At 53.4% G+C, this 23,423-nt stretch overlaps 1 protein-coding gene across 3 annotated transcripts; it reads left to right on the top strand.

The window, feature by feature from the left end:
- Positions 1-9,339: 9,339 nt before the first annotated feature.
- Positions 9,340-21,556, top strand: ZNF629 (zinc finger protein 629). Of its 3 annotated transcripts, none has more exons than XM_063597564.1 (3): positions 9,340-12,983; positions 15,490-15,595; positions 15,732-21,556. In XM_063597564.1, exons 2-3 carry the CDS (start codon positions 15,584-15,586, stop codon positions 18,294-18,296), a joined length of 2,577 nt encoding a protein of 858 aa, XP_063453634.1. In that variant the 5' UTR covers positions 9,340-12,983; positions 15,490-15,583; the 3' UTR covers positions 18,297-21,556. The 3 variants fall into 3 exon arrangements, with proteins under 3 accessions (XP_063453634.1, XP_003807525.1, XP_034795936.1); XM_003807477.5 differs by having other exon boundaries at positions 9,341-12,983; positions 15,751-21,556; XM_034940045.3 differs by lacking the exon at positions 9,340-12,983 and adding an exon at positions 13,204-14,615 and having other exon boundaries at positions 15,751-21,556.
- The last annotated feature ends 1,867 nt before the right edge of the window (positions 21,557-23,423 follow it).

The following is a 23,423-nucleotide window of genomic DNA, read 5'->3' as shown; positions in this document are numbered from 1 at the left end:
ATGCATATGCAAGCATCTCCTTTTAGAAAGCAGAAAATGGATGGCACACAGTAATGCTTGCTTTTCCCCTTGCATTTTTTCACATCAGCACCTATTTTGGAGAATGTTTCATGTCAGTTTCTACATAGCTGCTTTTATTTTCAAAGCCAAGTATTCCATTATATGGATATGCTATGATTTATTTAATCAACTCTCCTATGGTGGACATAGGTTATTTTCAGTCTTTTGCTATAAAAACATTTCAGTGGAAATTGTAGTATGTAAATACATCTTCATGTGCATGTGTGACCATGCCTGTGGGATCTAGAAGTGGAATTGCTGCATCAAAGGGTATGGGCATTTTGAATTTGGATCAGTCTAGCCAAATCTTTCTTCAAAGAGGAAGTACACATCTTACTAATGTTTGAGAGTGCCTCTTTCTCCACATAGTAGATAATTAAACTATTTACATTTGATAACCTCTTAGGTTAAAAATAGTATTTCAGGCCGGGCACAGTGGCTCACACCTGTAATCCCAGCACTTTGGGAGGCCAAGGCAAGTGGATCACCGGCGGTCAGGAGTTCGAGACCAGCCTGAGTAACATGGTGAAACCCTGTCTCTACTAAAAATACAAAAATTAGCCGGGTGCATGTGCCTGTAGTCCCAGCTACTCAGGAGGCTGAGGCAGAAGGATCACTTGAGCCCAGGAGGCGGAGGTTGCAGTGAGCCGAGATCCCGCCACTACATTCCAACCTGGGCAACAGAGCAAGACTCTGTCTCAAAAAAAAAAAAAAAAGTGAGTAGTGAGTCTGTGAGTGCAAAAATTAGCCGGTTGTGGTGGTGTGTGCCTGTAGTCCCAGCTACTCGGGAGGATGAAGTGGGAGGATTGCTTGACCCTTGGGAGGTCGAGGCTGCAGTGAGCTAGGATTGCACCACTGCACTCCATCCTGGGCAACAGAGTGAAGACCTGTCTCAAAAAATGAATAAATAAATAAAGCCACTATTACAAATCATATGTCCCAGCCTTAATCTAGAGAATGTCAAATTTTAAGCACTGGTTAGGCCGGGTGCGGTGACTCATGCCTATAATGCCAGCACTTTGGGAGGCCGAGGCAAGTGGATCACCAGAGGTTGAGAAGTTCGAGACCAGCCTGGCCAACATGGTGAAACCCTGTCTCTACTAAAAATACAAAAATTAGGCCAGAGACAGTTGCTCATGCCTGTAACTCCAGCACTTTGAGAGGCTGAGGTGGGCAGATCACGAGGTCAGGTTCGAGACCAACCTGGCTAACATGGTGAAACCCCATCTCTACTAAAAACGCAGAAATTAGCTGGGCATGGTGGCACGCACCTGTATTCCCAGCTACTTGGGAGGCTGAGGCAGGAGAATCACTTGAACCCGGGAGGCAGAGGTTGCAGCGAGCCGAGATCACACCACTGCACACCAGCCTGGGCGACATAGCGAGACTCTCTCAAAAAAAAAAAAAAAAAATTAAGCACTGGTGAAGTCTAAGAAAAACCAGGACAACATGTAACTTTTAACCCTATGGGGTTACTCCATAGATACACAGTATCTCCTCCCTGCTCAGCTCCAGGGGCCATTCAGAGAGAATGAAACACAGTGGCCCTAGAAACATCCAACCAGTAAGAAGATGGTTTCTGTTTCATACTCTAAGAGAGTAGTATTTGGAGGTTTTGTTGTTTGTTTGCTGTTTTACTTTTTTTCTCTTTTGTAGAGACAGGGTCTCACTGTGTCACCCCGGCTGGAGTGCAGTGGTGCAGTCATAGCTCACTGCAGCCTCCAATTCCTGGGCTCGATCCTCCCACCTCAGCCTCCCCAGGTGCTGGGATTATAGGCATGAGCCACCGCACCCAGTCTGCTTTTGTACTCTTAGTGCTATCCACTAGGTTTGGAGCAAGCCTGCCTATAGGGGCAGTCAAGCTGCACTGGTATTAAGCTGGTCTAGCTTCAAGTCATCTGTCAGACCCCCTCCTTTTTTTCTCAGAAGTCTAGGGTCTCATTATGTTGCCCAGGCTGGTCTTGAACTCCTGGCCTCAAGCAATCCTCTTGCCTTGGCCCCCACAAGTGCTGGCATTACAGGTGTGAGCCACCTTGCCTGGCCAGTAATGGCAGCTTTAAAAGCATGACTGTCAAATTCATGGCAGCCATACTCAGTATCATACATCATTGGGGCTTTGTTTGTCCATCCGTGTCTGTGTTAGACTGGGTCCAGAACTAAGGGATGGGGTTGAAGACGTGGCTCTGTGCATCTCAAAATATTGGTTTGCTGAAAACCCACAGGAGAACTTTCCTGGATGTGCCACATGAAGTGTGGACCCAGTATTTTTTTTTTTTTTTTTTTTTGAGACAGAGTCTCACTCTGTCACCCAGGCTGGAGTCAGTGGCATGATCTCGGCTCACTGCAACCTCCGCCTCCCGGGCTCAAGCGATTCTCCTGCCTCAGACTCCTCAGTAGCTGGAACTACAGGCATGCGCCACCACACCCTGCTAATTTTTTTGTATTTTTAGTGGAGACAGGGTTTCACCATATTGGCCAGGCTGGTCTCGAACTCCTGACCTTGTGATCTGCCCGCCTTGGCCTCCTAAAGTGCTGGGATTACAGGCTTGAGCCACCGTGTCCGGCCTGGACCCAGTATTTATTTGTACAGGTCTCTAGAAAGATCAGCCAATCTACAAGCCACTTTTAGCTATTGTATGGAACTTTATACCATACGTTTTGTGTACCAACACTAGCTTCATGTTATAATTCCCCCTTTAATTTCCCTTTGCATTTCAGTTTTTTGTCTTGTTAATGATACTACTTACTCCATTACTACTGCTACTGTCAGTAACAATGGCCAAGATTTAGGGACTATGAGTCAGTAAGGATCAGATGCCAGGCACCTGTTGTGTAATATGTGGCTCTCTAAATGCTTCATGTCCTTTTTGAAACCAAGCAAGTATAAACAAAGAAACAAACAAACACAACTGTAAAATTCCCTCCTCTCCTTTATGGGACCCACTTAAAGGTGTTCTTTAAATATCTGAAGCCTTATATAACTAGAGAAAGGCTGCACAACTTCAACTTCATAGGTCACCTTATAAATATGTGTTTGAAAATAAACCAGCTGGGCACGGTGGCTCACGCCTGTAATCCCAGCACTTTGGGAGGCCAAGGCGGGCAAATCACTTGAGGTCAGGAGTTCAAGACCAGCCTGGCCAACATGGTGAAACCCCGTCCCTACTAAAAATACAAAAATTAGCCAGGCATGATGGCGCACGCCTGTAGTCCCCGCTACTCAGGAGGCTGAAGCAGGAGAATCACTTGAACTCGGGAGGCGGAGGTTGCAGTGAGCCAAGATGACGCCATTGCACTCCAGCCTGGGGGACAAGAGCGAAACTCAGTCTCAAAAATAATAATAATAATAAATAAATAAACCTACAAAGAAAACAAACAAACAAACAAACTCTTAGCAGTCAGAAGCCATTAGTCTAGTGAGAATACCTTTACAAAACTCAACCCCTGGCCAGGTGCAGTGGCTCATGCCTGTAATCCCAGCAGTCTGGGAGGTTGAGGTGGGAGGATCACCTGAGGTCGGGAGTTTGAGACCAGCCTGGCCAACATGGTGAAACCCTGTCTCTACTAAAAATACCAAAATTAGCCCAGCATGGTGGCGCATGCCTGTAATCCTAGCTACTCGGGAGGCTGAGGCAGGAGAATTGCTTGAACCCGGGAGGTGGAGGTTGCAGTGAGCCGAGATCGCGCCACTGCAATCCAGCTTGGGCGACTCTCTAGTGTGCTGCAGTGAGTGCGATCTTGGCTCACTGCAACCTGTGTCTCCCAGGTTCAAGAGATTCTCCAGCCTCAGCCTCCTGAGTAGCTGGGATTACAGGCCTGAGCTACCACACCTGGCTAATTTTTGAATTTTAGTAGAGACCGGGTTTCACCATGTTGGCTAGGCTGGTCTCGAACTCCTGACCTCCAGTGATCCGCCTGCCTCGGCCTCCCAAACTGCTGGGATTACAGGCGTGAGCCACTGTGCCCGGCCTATACATTTATTTTATTTACCCATTTATATATGATTTTCTATAGCTTAAAGTTATGCTGATTTTTTAAAAAATATAAAAATACCATGATTTAAAAAACAAAACAACAACTGTGTTTAAGCCCTCTACTGATGATAAGGACCTGGCTGGGCGTGGTGGCTCACACCTGTAATCCCAGCACTTTGGGAGGTCAAGGCGGGCAGATCACAAGGTCAGGAGTTTGAGACCAGCCTGGCCAATATGGTCAAACCCTGTCTCTACTAAATGCAAAAATTAGCCAGGCTTGGTGGTGTGTACCTGTAGTCCCAGCTACTTGGGAGGCTGAGGCAGGAGAATTGCTGGAACCTGGGAGGTGGAAATTTAAGTGAGCGAAGATTGCACCACTGCACTCTAGCCTGGGTGACAGAGTGAGATTCCGTCTCAAAAAAAAAAGAAAAAAAGAAAAAAGATAATAAGGACCACAGAGGGTTCTGAAGGGGGAACATACTGGTACCTTTTTTTTTTTTTTTTTGAGACAGAGTCTCGCTCTATCGCCCAGGCTGGAGTGCAGTGGCGCGATCTCGGCTCACTGCAAGCCCCGCCTCCCGGGTTCACGCCATTCTCCTGCCTCAGCCTCCTGAGTAGCTGGGACTACAGGCACCCGCCACTGCGCCTGGCTAATTTTTTTGTATTTTTAGTAGAGACGGGGTTTCACGTGTTAGCCAGGATGGTCTCGATCTCCTGACCTTGTGATCCACCCATCTCGGCCTCCCAAAGTGCTGGGATTACAGGCGTAAGCCACCGTGCCCGGCCCCATACTGGTACTTTTAGGAAGATCCAGTATGGGGCACCAGATGGGGCACCAGATGGGCAGGGAGAAGTGAAGGGGGCTGGAGTGGGGACAACCCATTTGAAAGTCACTGTGGTGATTCAGGAATGAGGACCTGAGGGCTCCAGTGGCCTGGGGTGGGGGGTGAGGGCAGCAGGAGCACCACAGGAATCAGGATCTACTGATTAAGGGGGTGGATCCCTCAGGCCTTGGGGAACAGAATGATCAGGTGTGGTGTAGGAGAATGGAGCTGGTGAATCTGTGGTGATGGCCTAGTGGAAAGATCTGTTAGGCAAATGGAGATAAGGAACAAAGTGAGGAGGCGGTGGCTCATGCCTGTAATCCTAGCACTTTGGGAGGCTGAGGTGGGAGGATCACTTGAGGTCAGGAGTTATAGACCAGGAGTTCAAGACTAGGTGTTTGAGATTAGCCTGAGCAACAGAGCAAGACCCTGTCTCTACAAAAAATAAAAAAATTAAGGGGGTGCGGTGGCCCATGCCTATAGTCCCAACTAGTTAGGAAACTGAGACAGGAGGACCACTTGAGCCCAAGAGGTCAAGGCTGAAGTGAGCTGTGATCACGCCACTGCCCTCCAGCCTGGGTGACAGAGCCAGACCCTGTGTCTTAAAAACAGGGGGGCGGGGCCGGGCACAGTGGCTCATGCCTGTAATCCCAGCACTTTGGGAGGCTGAGTTGAGGGGATCACTTGAGGTCAGGAGTTCAAGACCAGCCTGGCGAACATGGTGAAACCCTGTCTCTACTAAAAATACAAAAATTAGCTGGGCGTGAGATGGCGCACGCCTGTAGTCCCAGCTACTCAGGAGGCTGAGGCAGGAGAATCATTTCAACCTGGGAGGTGGAGGTTGCAGTAAGCCGAGATTGCGCCACTGCACTCCAGCCTGGTGACAGAGTGAGACTCTTGTCTCAAAAAACAAACAACTACAAAAAAACAAGGGGATGGCAGTGAGGAGAGGGCTACGGGCTGAGCAGTGGACATCTAGGGATTTTGGAATTGGCCACATTGAGATTTTTCAGGAAGAGAACACAAGGGAGGGGCTCAGGTCTGAGCCTTGGGAAATGCAGCTGTTAGCAGGCACCAGTAGGGCAGGAGGTCTGATGTGTGAAGCATTAGGGAGACATGGTAGGTTTTTGGGCAGTAAGTGACTGATCATGAAATCCCAAGGTGGGAGGGGCCTGCTAGCTCCTCAGCCTCAGCTCTTGCCCCACATTTAAGGACTGCAGTCCTGAAAAGCAGCCGCCAGCACACCTGTGGCTCACATGTCTCCAGGAAGGAGGCCCACCTGGCCTGACGGTGGCCTCTGCAGCCTCCCCTGCCTGCGGTGAGACCCTCTTCATGTGAGAGGGTGCCTCAGGCGTGGAACAGCATGGGTCCCTCCAGCATCACCATCCTGCCCTCTAGAGTATCCCTGGCCAGACACCAGAGGTTGGAGCTTATGATGGTGAGTCCTCACAGGTTAAACACTCCCGGTGTCATCTCAGGACATGGCTTTGAGAATCCTCTATCTCCTATCTACCAGGCCAAGGGCTGTGAGCTCAGACAAGGAAGAGTGAGGCCAACCCGGCTCCGCTGGTCACCTCCTTTGGGAGAGGGAACACATTCTTCCCAAGTGCTTGGACACACATTATCTCATTTACCCCTCTGTCCCTTGGGTACCAAGACTCATCTTCTTCCCAAAGAAGAGGAAGCTGAATCTCCAAGAGTTGCCCAAGACCACACCAGCCAGTGAGGATGGTGCAGGGTTTGTATTGGGATTCAGTCAGGCTGGTAGGAAAAATATTAGATAGTTTTAGAGATAGATACAAATCTTCTTGGAAGGCCGAGAAGTTTGCATTAGCTTCAGTAGTAGATATGGTTGAAGGCAACCTGTTCTTTACTTTTTAACAAATTAAAGTAGTAATAAAGGCAGAGTAGTTTACCTAGCTAGCTTCTTTACTCATTCGATCTTAAAACTAACTTTTGATGTACCAGATGCTTAAGTGCTTTTTACTCGGGAAGTCCGCAATGTCAATTACCTTCTAATGGTGTTGACTCAAGCTTTTGTTAATTAATCTTACTGAATAAATATGAGTCTGACTAGCTGATCAGGGTCGCAGTTGCAACTATTTACAGGACTCAGCACGGAGCCTGTAAGCGGCTTGGACCCTCAGCTGGAGTGGCAGAGCAGAGTATCTGTGTGCCATTATACTTTATTCATCCATCGCCAGGTCAGGGGTCTGCAAGGGACAGACTCCCCGCAGCTGGTGCCCCCTCGAAAGGAGTGCTGCCGCAGGTTTGGACCCGGGTCTACCTCCAGGACCTCACTTTTTTGTTTGTTTTTTGTTTTGAAATGCAGTTTTGCTCTGTCGCTCAGGCTGGAATGCAGTGGCATGATCTTGGCTCACTGCAACATCTGCCTCCTGGGTTCAAGTGACTCTCCTGCCTCAGCCTCCCAAGTAGCTGGGATTACGGGCGCCCACCATCATGCCCAGCTAATTTTTGTATTTTTAGTAGAGACGGGATTACAGGTGTGAGCCACCGCACCTGGCCAGGAACTCACTGTTATTGCAGCCCCTCGGGGCATAAGGCCCATAACTAAGAAGAGCATTGGGCCGGGCATGGTGGTTCACGCCTGTAATCCAAGCACTTTGGGAGGCCGAGGCAGGCAGATCATGAGGTCAGGAGTTCGAGACCAGCCTGGCCAATATGGTGAAACCCCGTCTCTACTAAAAATACAAAAATTAGCTGGGCGTGGTGGTATGTGTCTGTAGTCCCAGCTACTCGGGAGGCAGAAGAATCCCTTGAACTCAGGAGGTGGAGGTTGCAGTGAGCCGAGACCGTGCCACTGCACTCCAGCCTGGGCAACACAGCAACACTCGTCTCAAACAAACAAACAAAGAGAAGAGCATTGGGTGAGTTGTTCATGACAGGTGTGGGGGTGGGATCCTCTACATCCCTGCAAGAGCTCCCCTGCCAGGCAGGTTGCTGCCATGGCTGCGATGCCAGCTGATTGAGGGCAAGAGGACATGGCAGCCTTTATATCCCTAGGAGCAGGACACCCAGACTCTTCCTGGAGGATGTATTGGCCCAAATGGGGGTGCCCTGCCCTTCCCAGCTCCTCTCTCCAACTCTGAGGGAGAAGACGGAGGGACTGAGAGGCTCACCCTTGGGTCCCAGACACGCTTGGGCCCATCTGAGCAGGAGAGACGTGTTTAGGATCCACGGTGGCTCTGAAGTCACTGTGCGTGGGTTTAAATCCACTCCTGCCACTGGTGACTTGTGTGCAAGTGACTTACCCTTTCTGTCCCAGGATGATAATAATAATGGTGCCATGAGTTGTGGAGGTTTAAGGAGTCATTACATGCAAACACAGTGCCTAGTGCATAAGTGCTCAATAAATGTAACTATGTCAGCAGGCACCATCCTCATGTGTTACTCTGGAGCTGTGCGTGGTGGCTTATGCCCATAATCTCAGCACTTTGCGGGGTGAAGATGGGAGGACTGCTTGAATCCAGGAGTTTGAGACCAGCCTGGGCAATATAGTGAGATCCTATTTCTATAAAATATTTAAAAAATTATTCAGGAAGAAGTTTTGTGAGGAACAAAAAAATTTTAAATTAAGTTAGCCAGGCATGGTGGCACGCACCTGTAGCTTCAGCTACTTGAGAGGCTAAGGTGGGAGGATTGCTTGAGCGTAGAAATTCAAGGCTGCTGTGAGCTATGATCATGCCACTGCACTCCAGCCTGGGTGACAGCAAGACACTGTCTCTAAAAATAAAAAATTACTCTGAACCTTGGAGACACAGACTAAGGGGTCCAGAATCTATACCTACAGTTAAACGGGAGTTGGAACATCAGCAGTGAAGGACCATTCATATAATGAAGCCACCTTGGCCTCAGGGTTGGGGACACAGAGGAGTGACAGGGATGGTGACCAGCTGGCAGGTCAGTGCCCTGTAAAGACGCAAGCTGCCCAGCAACAGCCAGTTACTGACATGTGAAAATGTGGATCACATTGCCACATCTTTGGATTTTCCAAAGAAGCAGGAAATTCAGGCCAGGCGCGGTGGCTCAGGCCTGTAATCCCAGCACTTTGGGAGTCTGAGGTGGGCGGATCACAGCGTCAGGAGATTGAGACCATCCTGGCTAACACAGTGAAACCCTGTCTCTACTAAAAATACAAAAAAATTAGCCGGGTGTGGTGGTAGGTGCCTGCAGTCCCAGGTACTCAGAAGACTGAGGCAGGAGAATGGTGTGAACCCGGGAGGCAGAGCTTGCAGTGAGCCAAGATTGCACCACTGTACTCTAGCCTGGGGGACAGTGCGAGACTCTGTCTCAATCAATCAATCAATAAAGAAGCAAGAAATTCAATTTTTAATTTTTTTTTCTTTTTGAGATAGAGTCTTACTATGTCACCCAGGGTGGAGTGCAGTGGCATGATCTCAGCTGACTGCAACCTCCACCAACTGGGTTCAAGCAATTCTCATGCCTCAGCCTCCAGAGTAGCTAGGACTACAGGTGCATACCACTATGTCCAGTCTCACTCTGTCACCCAGGCTGGAGTGCAGTAGTGCGATCTCTGCTCACTGCAACCTCCACCTCCCGGGTTCAAGCAATTCTCCTGCCTCAGCCTCCTGAGTAGCTGGGATTACAGGTGTGCGCCACTATGCCCAACTAATTTTTGTATTTTTAGTAGAGACGGGGTTTCACCATGTTGGTCAGACTGGTCTCGAACTCCTGACCTCGTGATCCGCCTGCCTCAGCAACCCAAAGTGCTGGGATTATAGGCGTGAGCCACTGCGCCCAGCCAGCCCCAGCTAATTTTTGTATTTTTAGTAGAGACGGGGTTTCACCATGTTGGCCAGGCTGGTCTTGAACTCCTGACTTCAGGTAATCCTCCCACCTCAGCCTCCCAAAGTGCTGGGATTACAGGCATGAGCCACCATGCCAGGCAATTTTTAATGTGTGTTTTTTGTTGTTGTTGTTGTTGTTGTTGTTTGTTTTTTGAGACGGAGTCTTGCTCTGTCGCCCAGGCTGGAGTGCAGTGGCACGATCTCGGCTCACTGCAAGCTCCGTCTCCCAGGTTCACGCCATTCTCCTGCCTCAGCCTCCCAAGTAGCTGGGACTACAGGCGCCTGCCACCATGCCCAGCTAATTTTTTGTATTTTTAGTAGAGACTGGATTTCACCGTGTTAGCCAGGATGGTCTTGATCTCCTGACCTCATGATCCGCCTGCCTCGGCCTCCCAAAGTGCTGGGATTACAGGCGTGAGTCACTGCGCCTGGCCTAATTTTTTTTTAAATTATTACTATTATTATTATTATTTTGAGACTGAGTCTTGCTCTTGTTGCCCAGGCTGGAGTGCAGTGGCGCCATCTCGACTCACTGCAACCTCCACCTCCTGGGTTTTAAGTGATTCTCCTGCCTCAGCCTCCTGAGTAACAGGGATTACAGGTGCACGCCACCATGCCCGGCTAATTTTTTGTATTTTTAGTAGAGACAGAGTTTCACCATGTTGGCCAGGCTGGTCTTGAACTCCTGCCCACAAGCGATCTGCCCACCTCAGCCTCCCAAAGTGCTGGGATTACAGGCGTGAGCCACCTCGCCAAACCATCTTTTTTTTTTTTTTTTTTGAGATGAGAGTCTCGCTCTGTCACCCAGGCTGGAGTGCAGTGGCATGATCTCGGCTCACTGCAACCTCCACCTCCCAGGTTCAAGAGATTCACCTGCCTTAGCCTCCCAAGTGGCTGGGACTACGGGTATGTGCCACCACTCCCGGCTAATTTTTTGTATTTTTAGTAGAGACAGGGTTTCACCATGTTAGCCAGGATGATCTCAATCTCCTGACCTCATGATCTGCCCGCCCTGGCCTCCCAAAGTGCTGGGATTACAGGCATAAGCCACCGTGCCCTGCCCGGACTTTTTTTTTTTTTTGAGACAGGGTCTCACTCTGCCACCCAGGCTGGAGTGCAGTGGTGCAATCATGGCTCACTACAGCCTCCACCTCCCAGAATTAAGTGATTCTCCTGCCTCAGCCCAAGTAGCTGTGACCATAGCGATGCACCACCATGCCAGGGTAATTGTTTGTTTTTGTTGTTGTTGTTGTTGTTGTCTTTCTTTTTTTTGAGACCGAGTTTTGCTCTTGTTGCCCAGGCTGGAGTGCAATGGCACGATCTCAGCTCACTGCAATCTCCGCCTCCCAGGTTCAAGCGCTTCTCCTGCCTCAGCGTCCCAAGCAGCTGTGATTACAGGTATGCACCACCATGCTGGGCTAATTTTTGTATTTTAGTAGAGATGGGGCTTCTCCATGTTGGTCAGGCTGGTCTTGAACTCCTGACCTCAGGTGATCCACCCACCTTGGCCTCCCAAAGTGCTGGGATTACAGGCATGAGCCACCGCGCCCTGCCCAGCTAATTGTTTTTAAGTTTTTTGTAGAGACAGGGTTTCACTATGTTGCCCAGCCTTCAAACTCCTGGGCTCAAGTTACCCTTCTGCCTCAGCCTCCCAAAGTGCTGGGATTACAGGCATGAGCCACCAGGCCTGGCCTTTAGCAATTTCTTCTCTTTCCTGTTTTCTCTTTTCCTTCCTTCCTTCCTTCCTTTTCTCTCTTTCTCTCCCTCCCTTTCTCCTTTTTTTTTTTTTTTTTTTTTTTTTTTGCGACAGGATCTCGCTCTGTCGTCCAGGCTGCAGTGCAGTGGCTCAATCTTGGCTCATTGCAACCTCTGCCTCCCGGGCTCAAGCGATCTGCCTGCCTCGGCCTCACAAAGTGCTGGGATTATAGGCATGAGCCACTGCGCCCGGCTAATTTTTGTATTTTTAGTAGAGACATGGTTTCACCATGTTGTCCAGGCTGGTCTCAAACTCCTGACCTCAAGTGATCCGCCTGCCTTGGTCTCCCAAAGGGTTGGGATTACAGGCGTGAGCCACCGCACCCAGCTGCCTTTAGTAATTTCTGACCTTTGGTTTACTCTTCCCCCCAGCCTCTCAGTCTCTGGACAGAGCCCTCTGCACGCTCCCAGGATTCCTCTGTGTTTGTAACACATACACAATACCAAACTTCCCAAGGGTAGAAAGCCCAATTTCCATGTATCTCTGAGGTATGCCCACCCCAGTGTTAACCACAGTGCCCAGGAATAATAATGCAATGTGTTGAACTGAAAGAATCAGGTGGCCTTAAGTACACCAGTCGCTTCTCACACCTTGGTTTCCTCCCCGGTGAAATGGGGATGATGGGCAACCTTATCCCATGGGACTGTGATAAGGAAGACAAGAAAGAAAGGCTGTAAAAATTGCGAGCATAGATAACTTGGACGTTGAGAGGCCACCAGTGTTCCTGGGTTTTTAAAGGTTTCTTCTGCTGTGAGCCGGGTGCCCTCTGAGCTGTGAGAAAAGAGGTTCTCCCTCCTTGGCCAGGGAACCCCCACTGGCTTCTTTCCTGCCACCGTGAGCCTCAGTTTCCTCCTCTGAGGGGAGGTGTTTGGAGAAGAGGGGCTGGAACACAGGCTATTGCAAATCCTTCCCGGCTGTGCTTGTTCCTGCAGTCCCAACTCCTGCAGCCATGACTTCCATCAAGCATCAAGGCCATGTTTAGTGCGTAGGGTGTTCCCTCTCAGGTCTGCTCTGCCAGCCCCTGCTCCCACCCCAGCCCCATCCCAGGGTTAGTCCAAACAAAGACTGGCCTCAGGGGATCAGCAGCCGCCAAATCTGAGATAGGGCTTTCCGGGCGCGGCCGGCGGAGCCCCTGCGAGATGAAGAGCGGCCAGAAGCCCAGGGACCCTCGCGGGCATCGGGGCTCTCCCAGATGCCCACGCTGCCTGCTCCCACTGGAGACGGGGACAGGGGCGTCGTCCCAGCCTCCTCCCTGCTCCCACCGCTGTCCCCTTTTTTCCCCAGGCTGCGGGAGGCAAAGGGTTAAATCCCATAGAGCTGATGCTCTGACTCCAGGCTAGAGGGGCCCGGGAAGCTGGGGTCACTTCCTGCTCCGTCCCAGTCACCCTGAACTGGTCCCCGGGTCCTCAGCCTGGAATCACCCCTTGAGAAGGACCCCAGAGTCCTCGGCGCCCAGTCCGTCCCCCGAGGCAGGGCACTGAAGGGGTTAAGTCCCCTGGGGCTGGATTCCGCCTTCCGGCTTTTCCCAGACCCCAGAGCCGTGAGTTGGGGACGCCTGGGTTCCCGGGGGGTGGCCTGGAGTGCCCGGGACGGCCGCCGGGGAACAATGGGGCCCGGGAGGCGGGGGCCGGGAGCCCGGGCCTGAGCCCCCCACCCGCGCCTGGGGCTGTGGCCGGGGTGGGGGCGGGCGGGGGGCGCGGAGGGCCGAGGATTCTGGGAAGCGCGGGGGTCGGTGGCGGGGGAGGGGAGCCTGGGGATTCTGGGAAGAGGGATCGGCCGGGGCCGGGGACCAGCGCTGCCAGCGCAGCCCTGGAGGAGCCTGGCAGTGCTGGAAGGAGCCGGGACCCCGGGGGCCGGGGCAGGGGCGGATGCCCAGGCTCTGTATCAGCAGCGGGACGGGGGTCGCGGCTCCGGGGGAGCAGAAGTCCGGGGCCAAGCGGTGGGGGGGGCCGGGCCGGGCGGCCGCATTCCCGCCGCCTCCATGTCAGGGTCACCCTGGGCCGTTCCCCACATCTCTCGGGAGGCGGCTCCTCATTCCCTCCCTCTGCAGTGGGGCCATCGCGAGGTCTCAGGCTGGCGTGCCTGGCGCCTGGGCTCCCAGCGCCTCGGCCTCCCTCGGTCTTCCCACGTCCATGCTCTGTGTCGGCCCTGTCATTAACCCTTTCCCTCCTACTCTGGACCACTAGGGGAGAATTTTTTGGAGACCATCGAGGTCCACAAACTCTTACCTGTCCCCAGCAAACACAGCAGGGCATCCTTCCCGGACCGGACATCAGGCAGCCCCCAGTGTGGCAGAGGTCTCCGCTTCCACCACCCCAAAGACACTTACAGGCGGGGAGGGGGGATTCTCGGAGCTTAAGTAGCTGCAGAGATGAAGAAATTAATTTACTTCCTAAACGCTAACTTCTGTCTCTCCTACCGCTCTTTGGCAGGGTGCAGCCAGTCTTGCTTCACCTTGGTCACCTCTCAGCTGCCTCCTGCCATGTCTCCCTTGCCCCACTGCCCCTGTGCACACAGCGCCCACCTCACACAGCCATCCAAAGTTTCCAGGCCCCACCCAGGGATTCTCTGCAGGGTGTAAATGGTGTGGGACCTCCTTCAAGCGCTTTGTTCCTGTGGCCCCATTCCCTCATCCTGAACTCATCTCACCATTTTTGGAGTGACAGCTGGCTGTTTTTATTTATTTATTTATTTACTTATTTATTTTACCAGGGGGCCACTTGGAACTCCTGCTCCTTTGCTGCCATCCCCTTGCAAACTGATCTTTAAAGGCATTAGACCAAACAGGTGTTCCAGGGGCTAGGGACATCTCACTCATTCATTCATTCAACAAAGTTTCTGGAGCACCTATTCAGTGCCAGGCTAGGCTTGGGAAACAGCCTCAAGAAAGCAGAACAAAAGGAGTAGGAGGGTCCGGGCAGGAGTGGGGATAGGAGGGCTTTGGTGGGGAGTATGGTTCCAGCTCATGGGTGCAGACCAGCAGGCCTAGTCCCTGGGTCCAACTCCTCCTTTTCTAGCCTGGGAAACCTCTGGGTCCCAGGAATTTCTCCAGCCTATTCTCACTGCCAGCAGGCTCCCCATGAGCTGTCCTCATCACCTGTCTCCTGCCAGCCTCCCACGAGCATGAGTCTCACATGACTCCCAAGGTCACCTCGTGCTCTCAGAGACAGGGGTGAGCCAGATATGGAGCCCTGCTTTTATCATCTTAGCTCTGCCACTTCCCAGCCTTGACCTTGAAGAGGTTTCCCCAGGCGTTGATGTACTAATCTGTAAAATGGACAGCCTGATTCCTGGGTCTCCTCACCAGGCTGTGGGAGGACTGGGTGAGAGAAATGACACCATGGCAGGCACTGGGTCTGCCGCAGGTGTTCACACAAGCATCCATCCTCCCCTTCTCCTTACTTTTTCTCTTCCTCTGGGCGGTTCCTGCAGATGCAGCTTTAAACTGCCCCTCTCCCCACCTCCAGCCTGACCCTCTTTCTGTGCTTGGATAACAGGAAAGTGCCCCAGTCCTTTTAGAGGGCCTCTGTCTCCTCTGGGAAACTGGGGTGTTTTTTTTCTTAACCCTTTAAGTGTCTCAGGCAGCCTCGGTTCACTCTGGGGCACAGAAAAGTTTATTGGTCTCAATTAGCAGCCCCATTAAGAGGAAAATTAGAGTCTTAATGAGCTTCCTCTGATTAGCAAATAACAGGTTTCCCAGCCTCTGGGCATCAGAGGTATGGGGTGAAAACCTCCTTCCCCTGTGGATGTCAGAGACCGCTCCAGCCCCCATCCTGGGTTCAAAGGCTTATGAGTGATGAGTTTTTAATTATGCTCTTAAATTCACCTGCTTGCTTAGCTGTGCGCTTAAGATCTGGAGTGAGAATCAGGCCTGCAGGGGAAGGGGGCCACAGCAAGAACCCGTGCCCAGAAAAATGGGGTGGGAGGACACTGAAGTTCACACAAGGAGGAATGGGGCGGGGCAGGGTGGGAGTGAGGTTCAGGGGGAATAAAGCAAAGTGCAAAATCAGCTCCCAGTGTGCGCTCATCGCTGTCTTCCCCCGCAGGGTCCCTGGAACACTGCAGTCCTGAGCTCTGGGATGGAGCCCGAGACTGCGCTGTGGGGCCCGGATCTGCAGGGTCCGGAACAGAGCCCCAGCGATGCTCACAGAGGTGAGGGGCACAAGAAGGGGCTGCGGTCCCGGCAAGACGGTGGTCCCGGCTCAGGGAGGGGCCTGGACTCTGGGGGACACCCAGGGGAGGGAAGAGAGACCAAACCCCGTGTTCTGAAAGGGGCTGGGGGCTGTAGACTCCCTTTCTTTCTGTAGGTGCCGAGAGTGAAAACGAAGAGGAGAGCCCTCCGCAGGAAAGTTCTGGGGAGGAGATCATCATGGGAGACCCGGCTCAGAGTCCAGAATCCAAGGACTCAACAGAGATGTCCCTGGAGAGACCCTCCCAGGACTCCTCTGTCCCCCAGAACCCCCCAACCCCACTGGGTCACTCCAATCCCTTGGACCACCAGACCCCCCTGGACCCCCCAGCCCCGGAGGTAGTCCCTACCCCATCTGACTGGACCAAGGCCTGCGAGGCCAGCTGGCAGTGGGGCGCTCTCACCACATGGAACAGCCCCCCAGTCGTCCCCGCCAACGAGCCCAGCCTGCGGGAGCTGGTGCAGGGCCGCCCGGCGGGGGCGGAGAAGCCCTACATCTGCAACGAGTGCGGCAAGAGCTTCAGCCAGTGGTCCAAGCTGCTGCGGCACCAGCGCATCCACACGGGAGAGCGGCCCAACACCTGCTCCGAGTGCGGCAAGAGCTTCACGCAGAGCTCGCACCTGGTGCAGCACCAGCGCACGCACACCGGCGAGAAGCCCTACAAGTGCCCCGACTGCGGCAAGTGCTTCAGCTGGAGCTCCAACCTGGTGCAGCACCAGCGCACGCACACGGGAGAGAAGCCCTACAAGTGCACGGAGTGCGAGAAAGCCTTCACCCAGAGCACCAACCTCATCAAGCACCAGCGATCCCACACCGGCGAGAAGCCCTACAAGTGCGGCGAGTGCCGCCGGGCTTTCTACCGCAGCTCGGACCTCATCCAGCACCAGGCCACCCACACAGGCGAGAAACCCTACAAGTGCCCCGAGTGCGGGAAGCGCTTCGGCCAGAACCACAACCTCCTCAAGCACCAGAAGATCCACGCGGGCGAGAAGCCATACCGCTGCACCGAGTGCGGGAAGAGCTTCATCCAGAGCTCGGAGCTGACCCAGCACCAGCGCACGCACACAGGCGAGAAGCCCTACGAGTGCCTAGAGTGCGGCAAGAGCTTCGGCCACAGCTCCACCCTCATCAAGCACCAGCGGACTCACCTGCGCGAGGACCCGTTCAAGTGCCCAGTGTGCGGCAAGACCTTCACCCTGAGCGCCACGTTGCTGCGGCACCAGCGCACGCACACGGGCGAGCGGCCCTACAAGTGCCCAGAGTGCGGCAAGAGCTTCAGCGTCAGCTCCAACCTCATCAACCACCAGCGCATCCACCGCGGCGAGCGGCCCTACATCTGCGCCGACTGCGGCAAGAGCTTCATCATGAGCTCCACCCTTATCCGCCACCAGCGCATCCACACCGGTGAGAAGCCCTACAAGTGTTCCGACTGCGGCAAGAGCTTCATCCGCAGCTCCCACCTTATCCAGCACCGCCGCACGCACACCGGCGAGAAGCCCTACAAGTGCCCCGAGTGCGGCAAGAGCTTCAGCCAGAGCTCCAACCTTATTACCCACGTCCGCACGCACATGGACGAGAACCTGTTCGTGTGCTCCGACTGCGGGAAGGCCTTCCTGGAAGCCCACGAGCTGGAGCAGCACCGGGTGATCCATGAGAGGGGGAAGACCCCAGCGCGGAGGGCCCAGGGCGACACCCTGCTGGGGCTCGGGGACCCCTCCCTGCTGACCCCGCCGCCGGGAGCCAAGCCGCACAAGTGTCTCGTGTGCGGAAAGGGCTTCAACGACGAGGGCATCTTCATGCAACATCAGAGGATCCACATCGGAGAAAACCCCTACAAAAATGCAGACGGCCTCATCGCACACGCAGCCCCCAAACCTCCTCAGTTACGATCCCCAAGGCTCCCTTTCAGAGGGAATTCCTACCCCGGGGCTGCGGAGGGCAGAGCGGAGGCCCCCGGACAGCCCCTTAAGCCGCCGGAGGGTCAGGAGGGCTTCAGCCAGAGGCGGGGGCTGCTGTCCTCCAAGACCTACATCTGCTCCCACTGCGGAGAGAGCTTCCTGGATCGCTCTGTGCTCCTCCAGCATCAGCTCACCCACGGCAACGAAAAGCCCTTTCTCTTTCCTGATTATAGAATTGGCCTAGGGGAAGGCGCAGGGCCCAGCCCCTTCTTAAGTGGGAAGCCCTTTAAATGCCCTGAATGCAAACAAAGCTTTGGCCTCAGCTCTGAGCTGCTGCTGCACCAGAAAGTCCATGCAGGCGGGAAGAGCTCCCAGAAGAGTCCAGAGCTGGGGAAGAGCTCTTCCGTCCTCCTGGAGCATCTCAGGAGCCCCCTGGGGGCCAGACCCTACCGCTGCTCAGATTGCAGGGCCTCCTTCCTCGACCGCGTGGCCCTCACCCGGCACCAAGAAACCCACACCCAGGAAAAAACCCCCAATCCCGAGGACCCCCCTCCAGAGGCAGTCACCCTGTCCACAGACCAGGAAGGTGAGGGCGAGACCCCTACCCCCACAGAGAGCAGCAGCCATGGGGAAAGGGAAGAAGGGGAAAACCCCAAAACCCTAGTGGAAGAAAAGCCCTATCTGTGCCCCGAGTGTGGAGACGGCTTCACAGAAGTCGCAGCCCTCCTGCTCCATAGGAGCTGCCACCCAGGTGTCTCCCTGTGAAATGGGTCTGGAGACCAGGGGCCTCGCTCTCTCCAGAGAGGAACACTGGATTTTTTCCCCCAAAAAATTTACATGGGGAAGGGAGGATAACCCTATCAGATGGTAGTGGAGTGGAGGAGAAAGAACCCTGGGAAAAAATAGTGCTTTTACACCAGTGATGAGAAACCCTATAAAATTGTTGGTGGGAAGCACTTATAAGGCAGTAGAGAAAAACTGTTGGGTTAGAAACCCTATAAATATGTAGGAAAAAAAAAAGCCCTTTAAGTCTGTAGCAGAAAAACCCTATAAACCATAGTGGATAAAAGCCCTATTAATTGTAGGAAGAGGTCCCAATATGTCTCTGAACAACCCTATAAAACTGTATCAAAATCCTTAGGAAAATCCTATAGGGTCGGGGAAGTACCGCAATGGCACTGACCCGGGAGTAACGACCCTCAGATGATGCAGAAAACACCTCTCCCTCACTGTTCCACAGTGTTCTCTCCCAGCAGCCCTGGACAGTTCTCATGGAGGAAGATGCTCAGCTGGGGGAGTGGTGTGGGAACTGGGTGGAACTGAAAAGGAAGAAAATAGGAGAAAAATAAGTGACCAGGAGCTCTGGAGCCCCCAGAGGAGATAAGACAGAGACTAGGAAGAAAAGGTCCCACTCACTGCACTGGGGTCCTTGGGGTTTGAGGACAATGTTAGATGAATTGTGTGTTTTAGGGAAAGAGGCCTGTGGAATCCCTTATCAAAACCCCAAAATGGGGAAGAAAAAACAAATTGGCAAGCCTTTTTAAAGGCTGAAGTTTGGGGTGCAGAAACATGGTCAGTATAAGAATACTGAGAAACCACCACAAAAATTAGGGGGAAGCAGGGGGCAGTTTCTGTTAGATTGCTTTGAGGGGAGCAAACCAAGGTGGGGAAACTGCTCACATGGAACCCAGCTAACTCCAGGCCCCTTCTTGCTTCCGGAAGCTTGCGAAACTGCAAGTAGCAGGCAGGTCCCAGCTCTCAGAGTGCAAGGGTTCTCCCCACACCAGGCAGGACCACCCTTTCTCCCTGCCCAGCCAGGGACTTCTACTCTGCAAGGCCTCCAGGGATGGCGGTTGCCTCCCACCACATTCTCAGGTCTCACCGTCAGGAGGTTTTTCCTGAAATCTAACTGCCGCCAGTGGCAGCTCATTTCCTCAAATTCTGTCCTCAGTGGAGAGGGAGAACCGCTGCTAGTCGACCTCCAAAGAATAAAGCCCTTCAGAGACTTAGGGCCTGAGTGTGGGCCTCCCCAGCCTTCTCCAAGTCATCAGGGCCACAGAATTTCTTAGAAAGCTTTGATTAGCCAGCAACTTGATTTTAAACTTCAGCTATTCATCTTTGTTGGTAGCAAGGCTGCCCCGCAGGATAAGGCAGCCCTCCTCCCTGGTGGGGATCCAGACACCCCACAGACTGAGCCACAGGTCCCTGAAGAGTCCGCAGAGGCCGTATCACCCTCTTCACCCTGGTACCTGGAGCCCTCCAGGGTTGTGAGATCCAGCCCAATCTCAGCCTTGAGATGGATGGGATGGATTCCACTCACTTGGCTCCCCTCTCCTCCTTAGCCAGAAACCTTCAGAAGGAAACAGAAGGATGAGAAAGCCTCCCTTGCCAGGCCCATCTCACCTCCCACACCACACAGTTACACGTTCATAAACAGCCAAGCCTGCTCACAGGCCTGGGCATATGTGGCTGGGGAGAGACTGTTGCCCTATGAGATGGTGGAAGAGAGAAAACTCTTGAATGAAACATCTGTAACAAGACTCCCACTCCCTAATCCTGGAGACCCCTTCAAAAGGAGAGGACTCTGCTCAGCGCTGGGTCAGAAAGGAAGTGCTTGCCAACCCCAGTAATGCGCTGTCCTGGAGTAAGAGGACTGAGATGCCAGCTGTGGGGCCTGTCAGGAGTCACGTCTCAAGAGAGGGGTGACCCAGATTTTTGCAAAGCTGTGGAAGAGACCTCTAATTCCATGACCTAAAGTTTCACACAACCTTTATGCAAATCCTTCGCCATTTGTCTATCCTGGCCCCAGCAGGATGACCCTCACATTTAAAAGGATCAAAATCTCAAACATTGTGGGAGGAAAACGCCAGGCCTGCTGGGGAGAGGGAGAAGGCAGGCCTCAGGATTGTGCGGAGAACCATGTTGCCATCTGCATAACGCCCCAGCCTACCCAAGTGCCAGGAAGGGAAGCACTACTGAGGGGGGTGCTGCCTGTGGGTCTCTTCCTAACAGAATGCCAACGAAGGGGGTGCCCTGTAAGACTGAGAAGTCTGCCAAGTCTAAGGAGATGTCCCCCTCCCCAAGATGGTAGCAGAAACTGAAGTTGTAAAGACAAACCTCTCGCAAAGCCAGAAGCAGATGCTCTCAAAAACGGGCCTAAGGAATCTGTTCCCAGAAGAGGCCTGGGGAGCAGCTTTTGGGGCTCAGAGGCCAGTCTGGGGGGAGGCAGGCAGTGTGATTGACGGCCGGCGCAGGCCTGTTTCGGACTAGGGTGTAGCATATTTAGTAGGATGCTCACATGTTGTAGGGATGGGTGAGGGCTAAGGGGCTTGGCTCTTGTACGGGATGGATGATGTGAGCACAGTTCGTAGGGTCAGGCGTCTTGCGGTAGGAAAGGGGCAGGGTTCGATACCTCTGGGGTGTGGCGTGTTCTCTCTTGCCCACCTCCCCAAGCTCCTTTAACCAGGAGCTTCCCTCCCAGAGTGAGCTACGTCTTGGGAGGATTGAAGCAGGGAGGTGGCAGTGGCTAGAGTTGCTCAGATCGGCTCAGATGAAGGCCCAGGGGTCAAAGCATTTGCTCACCACAACTGAGTCTGGAAGGCACTGTGCAGCCAAACCCTCTTGTCCAATCACATGCAGGCCCCAGGCCCCTCAGAAACGCCCTGGTGGAGGGAGGAGCCCAACAGATAGGGTCAGGGAGTCAGTGGGGAAAGCAGAGGGGAGAGCTTAGAGTGAAACTCGAAACTGCTATGGACATGGAGGTCAGATGGGAACTTGGAACTGGGCATGAATCCTGAATGGTGGGGAAACTTGAAGCCATCACAGCCAAGAGGTGGGGTTCCATGACCTGCCCTGAGGTCAGCAGCTCCCAGACTCCTTTGCCCTCACTAGGGAAGCCCCAGTCACCTGACTTGTCCCCATGGAGTGAAGAGAGGCCCCACTTTTGAGTGTTGTGTGTCCAAAACAGTGTTGTGTCACTGGTGGTCATGTTGCTTAGTTGAAGAGAATAAAGGGAATAAGATTTCCTGGGTGTTTCTTGTTTTTTCTTTCAGCCTAAAGTGAGCTGAAAGAGCGTGGCCTCACCTTAAGCCGGAGCCCAGGAGTGACTGCAAAAGCTCAGCCCAGCCCCAGGCCCACCCTTCACCCAGGGGCCCTAAAATCCCCATCCATTGCTGGCTTGTGGGAAGCTGAAGAGTTTATGAAGTTTTAAGCTGCAGTCCCTTGGTGCGGAAAGGGATAAATCTGATGAGATGGCAGCCGAGCTAAGCTGTTCTCATCGGTGCCTGGCCTTCCCACCAGCAGGACTGCAGAGTGGCCGCCTGGTGGCTCTGGCGCTGGCCAGCTCAGGCCCAGCTGTGCAGCCCCAGGGAGGCCTCTCTGACCACCATACCCGCAACCTGCCACAGGGAAGTTCTGAGGATCTAGTTTCAGAAGCTGGCATCCACCACTCCTGGTTCACTTGGGGACCCTGGGAGAGGTGGGTGGAGACCTGGCTTGTCATCACTGCCAGGATGTCAGCCCTTGTGCCCTCACTGTGTGGAGAGGCTGAGGCTCAGAGAAGGGCAGCCAATTGCCCAAGATCCAAAGCAAGTCCGTGAAGGAAACCAGAATGGCCAGGAACTCAAGCATGTTTTGTGCCCACTCCATCCCAATCTCAGGCCTGCCTCAGTGCTCAGTCTCCTGGGCCCTGGGCCTGGCCATGGGGGATTGGGGGAATCCTGCCCCAGCCAGAAAATGTCTCCCCACCTTTCCTGTACCCCTCTGACCACAACCCAGGGCAGGTTCAGTGTCTCCTTCCCTTCCCCACCTGGAAAGGGGGGTGGGAGGAGAGGAGAAGCAAGTAATGAAGGCTACTCTACATTCTCTGTGTGCCAAGCCCTGGGGACACTGAGGTCTATCAGGAGTCCCAGTGCTGGAGAAATCTGCAGGAAAGTGACTACAGCAGAAGAACAGACACAGGGCAGTGACTGCTTCAGAGATTTCGCAGAAGGGCTGTGGACCCAGAGATGGTGCCTGCCACAGTGGAGGGTCAGGAAGCTTTCCAGGGAAAGTGACCTGAAGGATGAGGGCTGCAAGAAGACCCAAGAGTAGGTGTATGGGCTGGGGGTGGGATGGAGGACAGGGGTGCATAACAGTTGGGTATGGGCTTAGAGCAGAGAGGGGACTATGGGAAGACAGAGGCAGAGAGCAGAGCCCACAGTGTGGAGCCCCTGGAGGAGCTCGGGGAAGGTACCACTTGGGGATATTTGAGAGTGACATGATCTCTCTTCTCTCCACAAGAACAGTGGTGTTTCTCCAGGTCTGGAGCTCAGGAAAGAGGAGTGGCTGGAGCAGTTAGGTCCTTATCAGCTTAGCTATAGCCATAACCATGAATAAACACATACAAAGTGGCAAAGTAGAAGGTCTAGTTTAGGGGTGGAGGAAGAGGACCAGCAGAAGACAGTATGAGAAAAACCAGGACAGGATAGCGTAGCACCGTCGGATGCAAGGGAAGTTTTGAGAAGAGAGCGGTCTACATCAGGCAACCCACTGGCCAATCACAGGCAGTGCCCAAGGTCTGGCTGAAAACGGGCATGTCCACCACTGATGCCAACATCTGTTCACTCCCAAGAAGACAGCCAAGGTCGGGGTGGGCCCAGGAGTAGTTTTGGTCTGCCAGTCCCTGGGCCGCTGCCCAGGGTACCGCTGCCACTGGGACCACTAGGGGTGGTAAGCAGTCAAAAAATTAAGGCAAATCCTCCCGGCACCGGAGCCTCATGGGAAATGTTTATTAAGAGTTTGGTTCCTGGCCGGACACAGTGGCTCACGCCTGTAATCCCAGCACTTTGGGAGGCCGAGGCAGGCAGATCATGATGTCAGGAGTTTGAGACCAGCCTGGCCAACATGGTGAAA

The sequence above is a fragment of the Pan paniscus genome, chromosome 18, assembly GCF_029289425.2.
Source record: "Pan paniscus chromosome 18, NHGRI_mPanPan1-v2.0_pri, whole genome shotgun sequence".
Lineage (NCBI taxonomy): Eukaryota > Metazoa > Chordata > Mammalia > Primates > Hominidae > Pan > Pan paniscus.
Note: the sequence above shows the minus strand (reverse complement) of the source record. Positions and strands in the feature narration are given on the sequence as shown.

Excerpts from the sequence above, each read along its gene's own strand:
- ZNF629 (XM_003807477.5), top strand. The coding sequence starts at position 15,523 with ATGGAGCCCGAGACTGCGCTGTGGGGCCCGGATCTGCAGGGTCCGGAA. Across the intron at positions 15,596-15,750 it reads CCCCAGCGATGCTCACAGAG|GTGCCGAGAGTGAAAACGAA; the intron begins GTGAGGGGCACA and ends TTCTTTCTGTAG.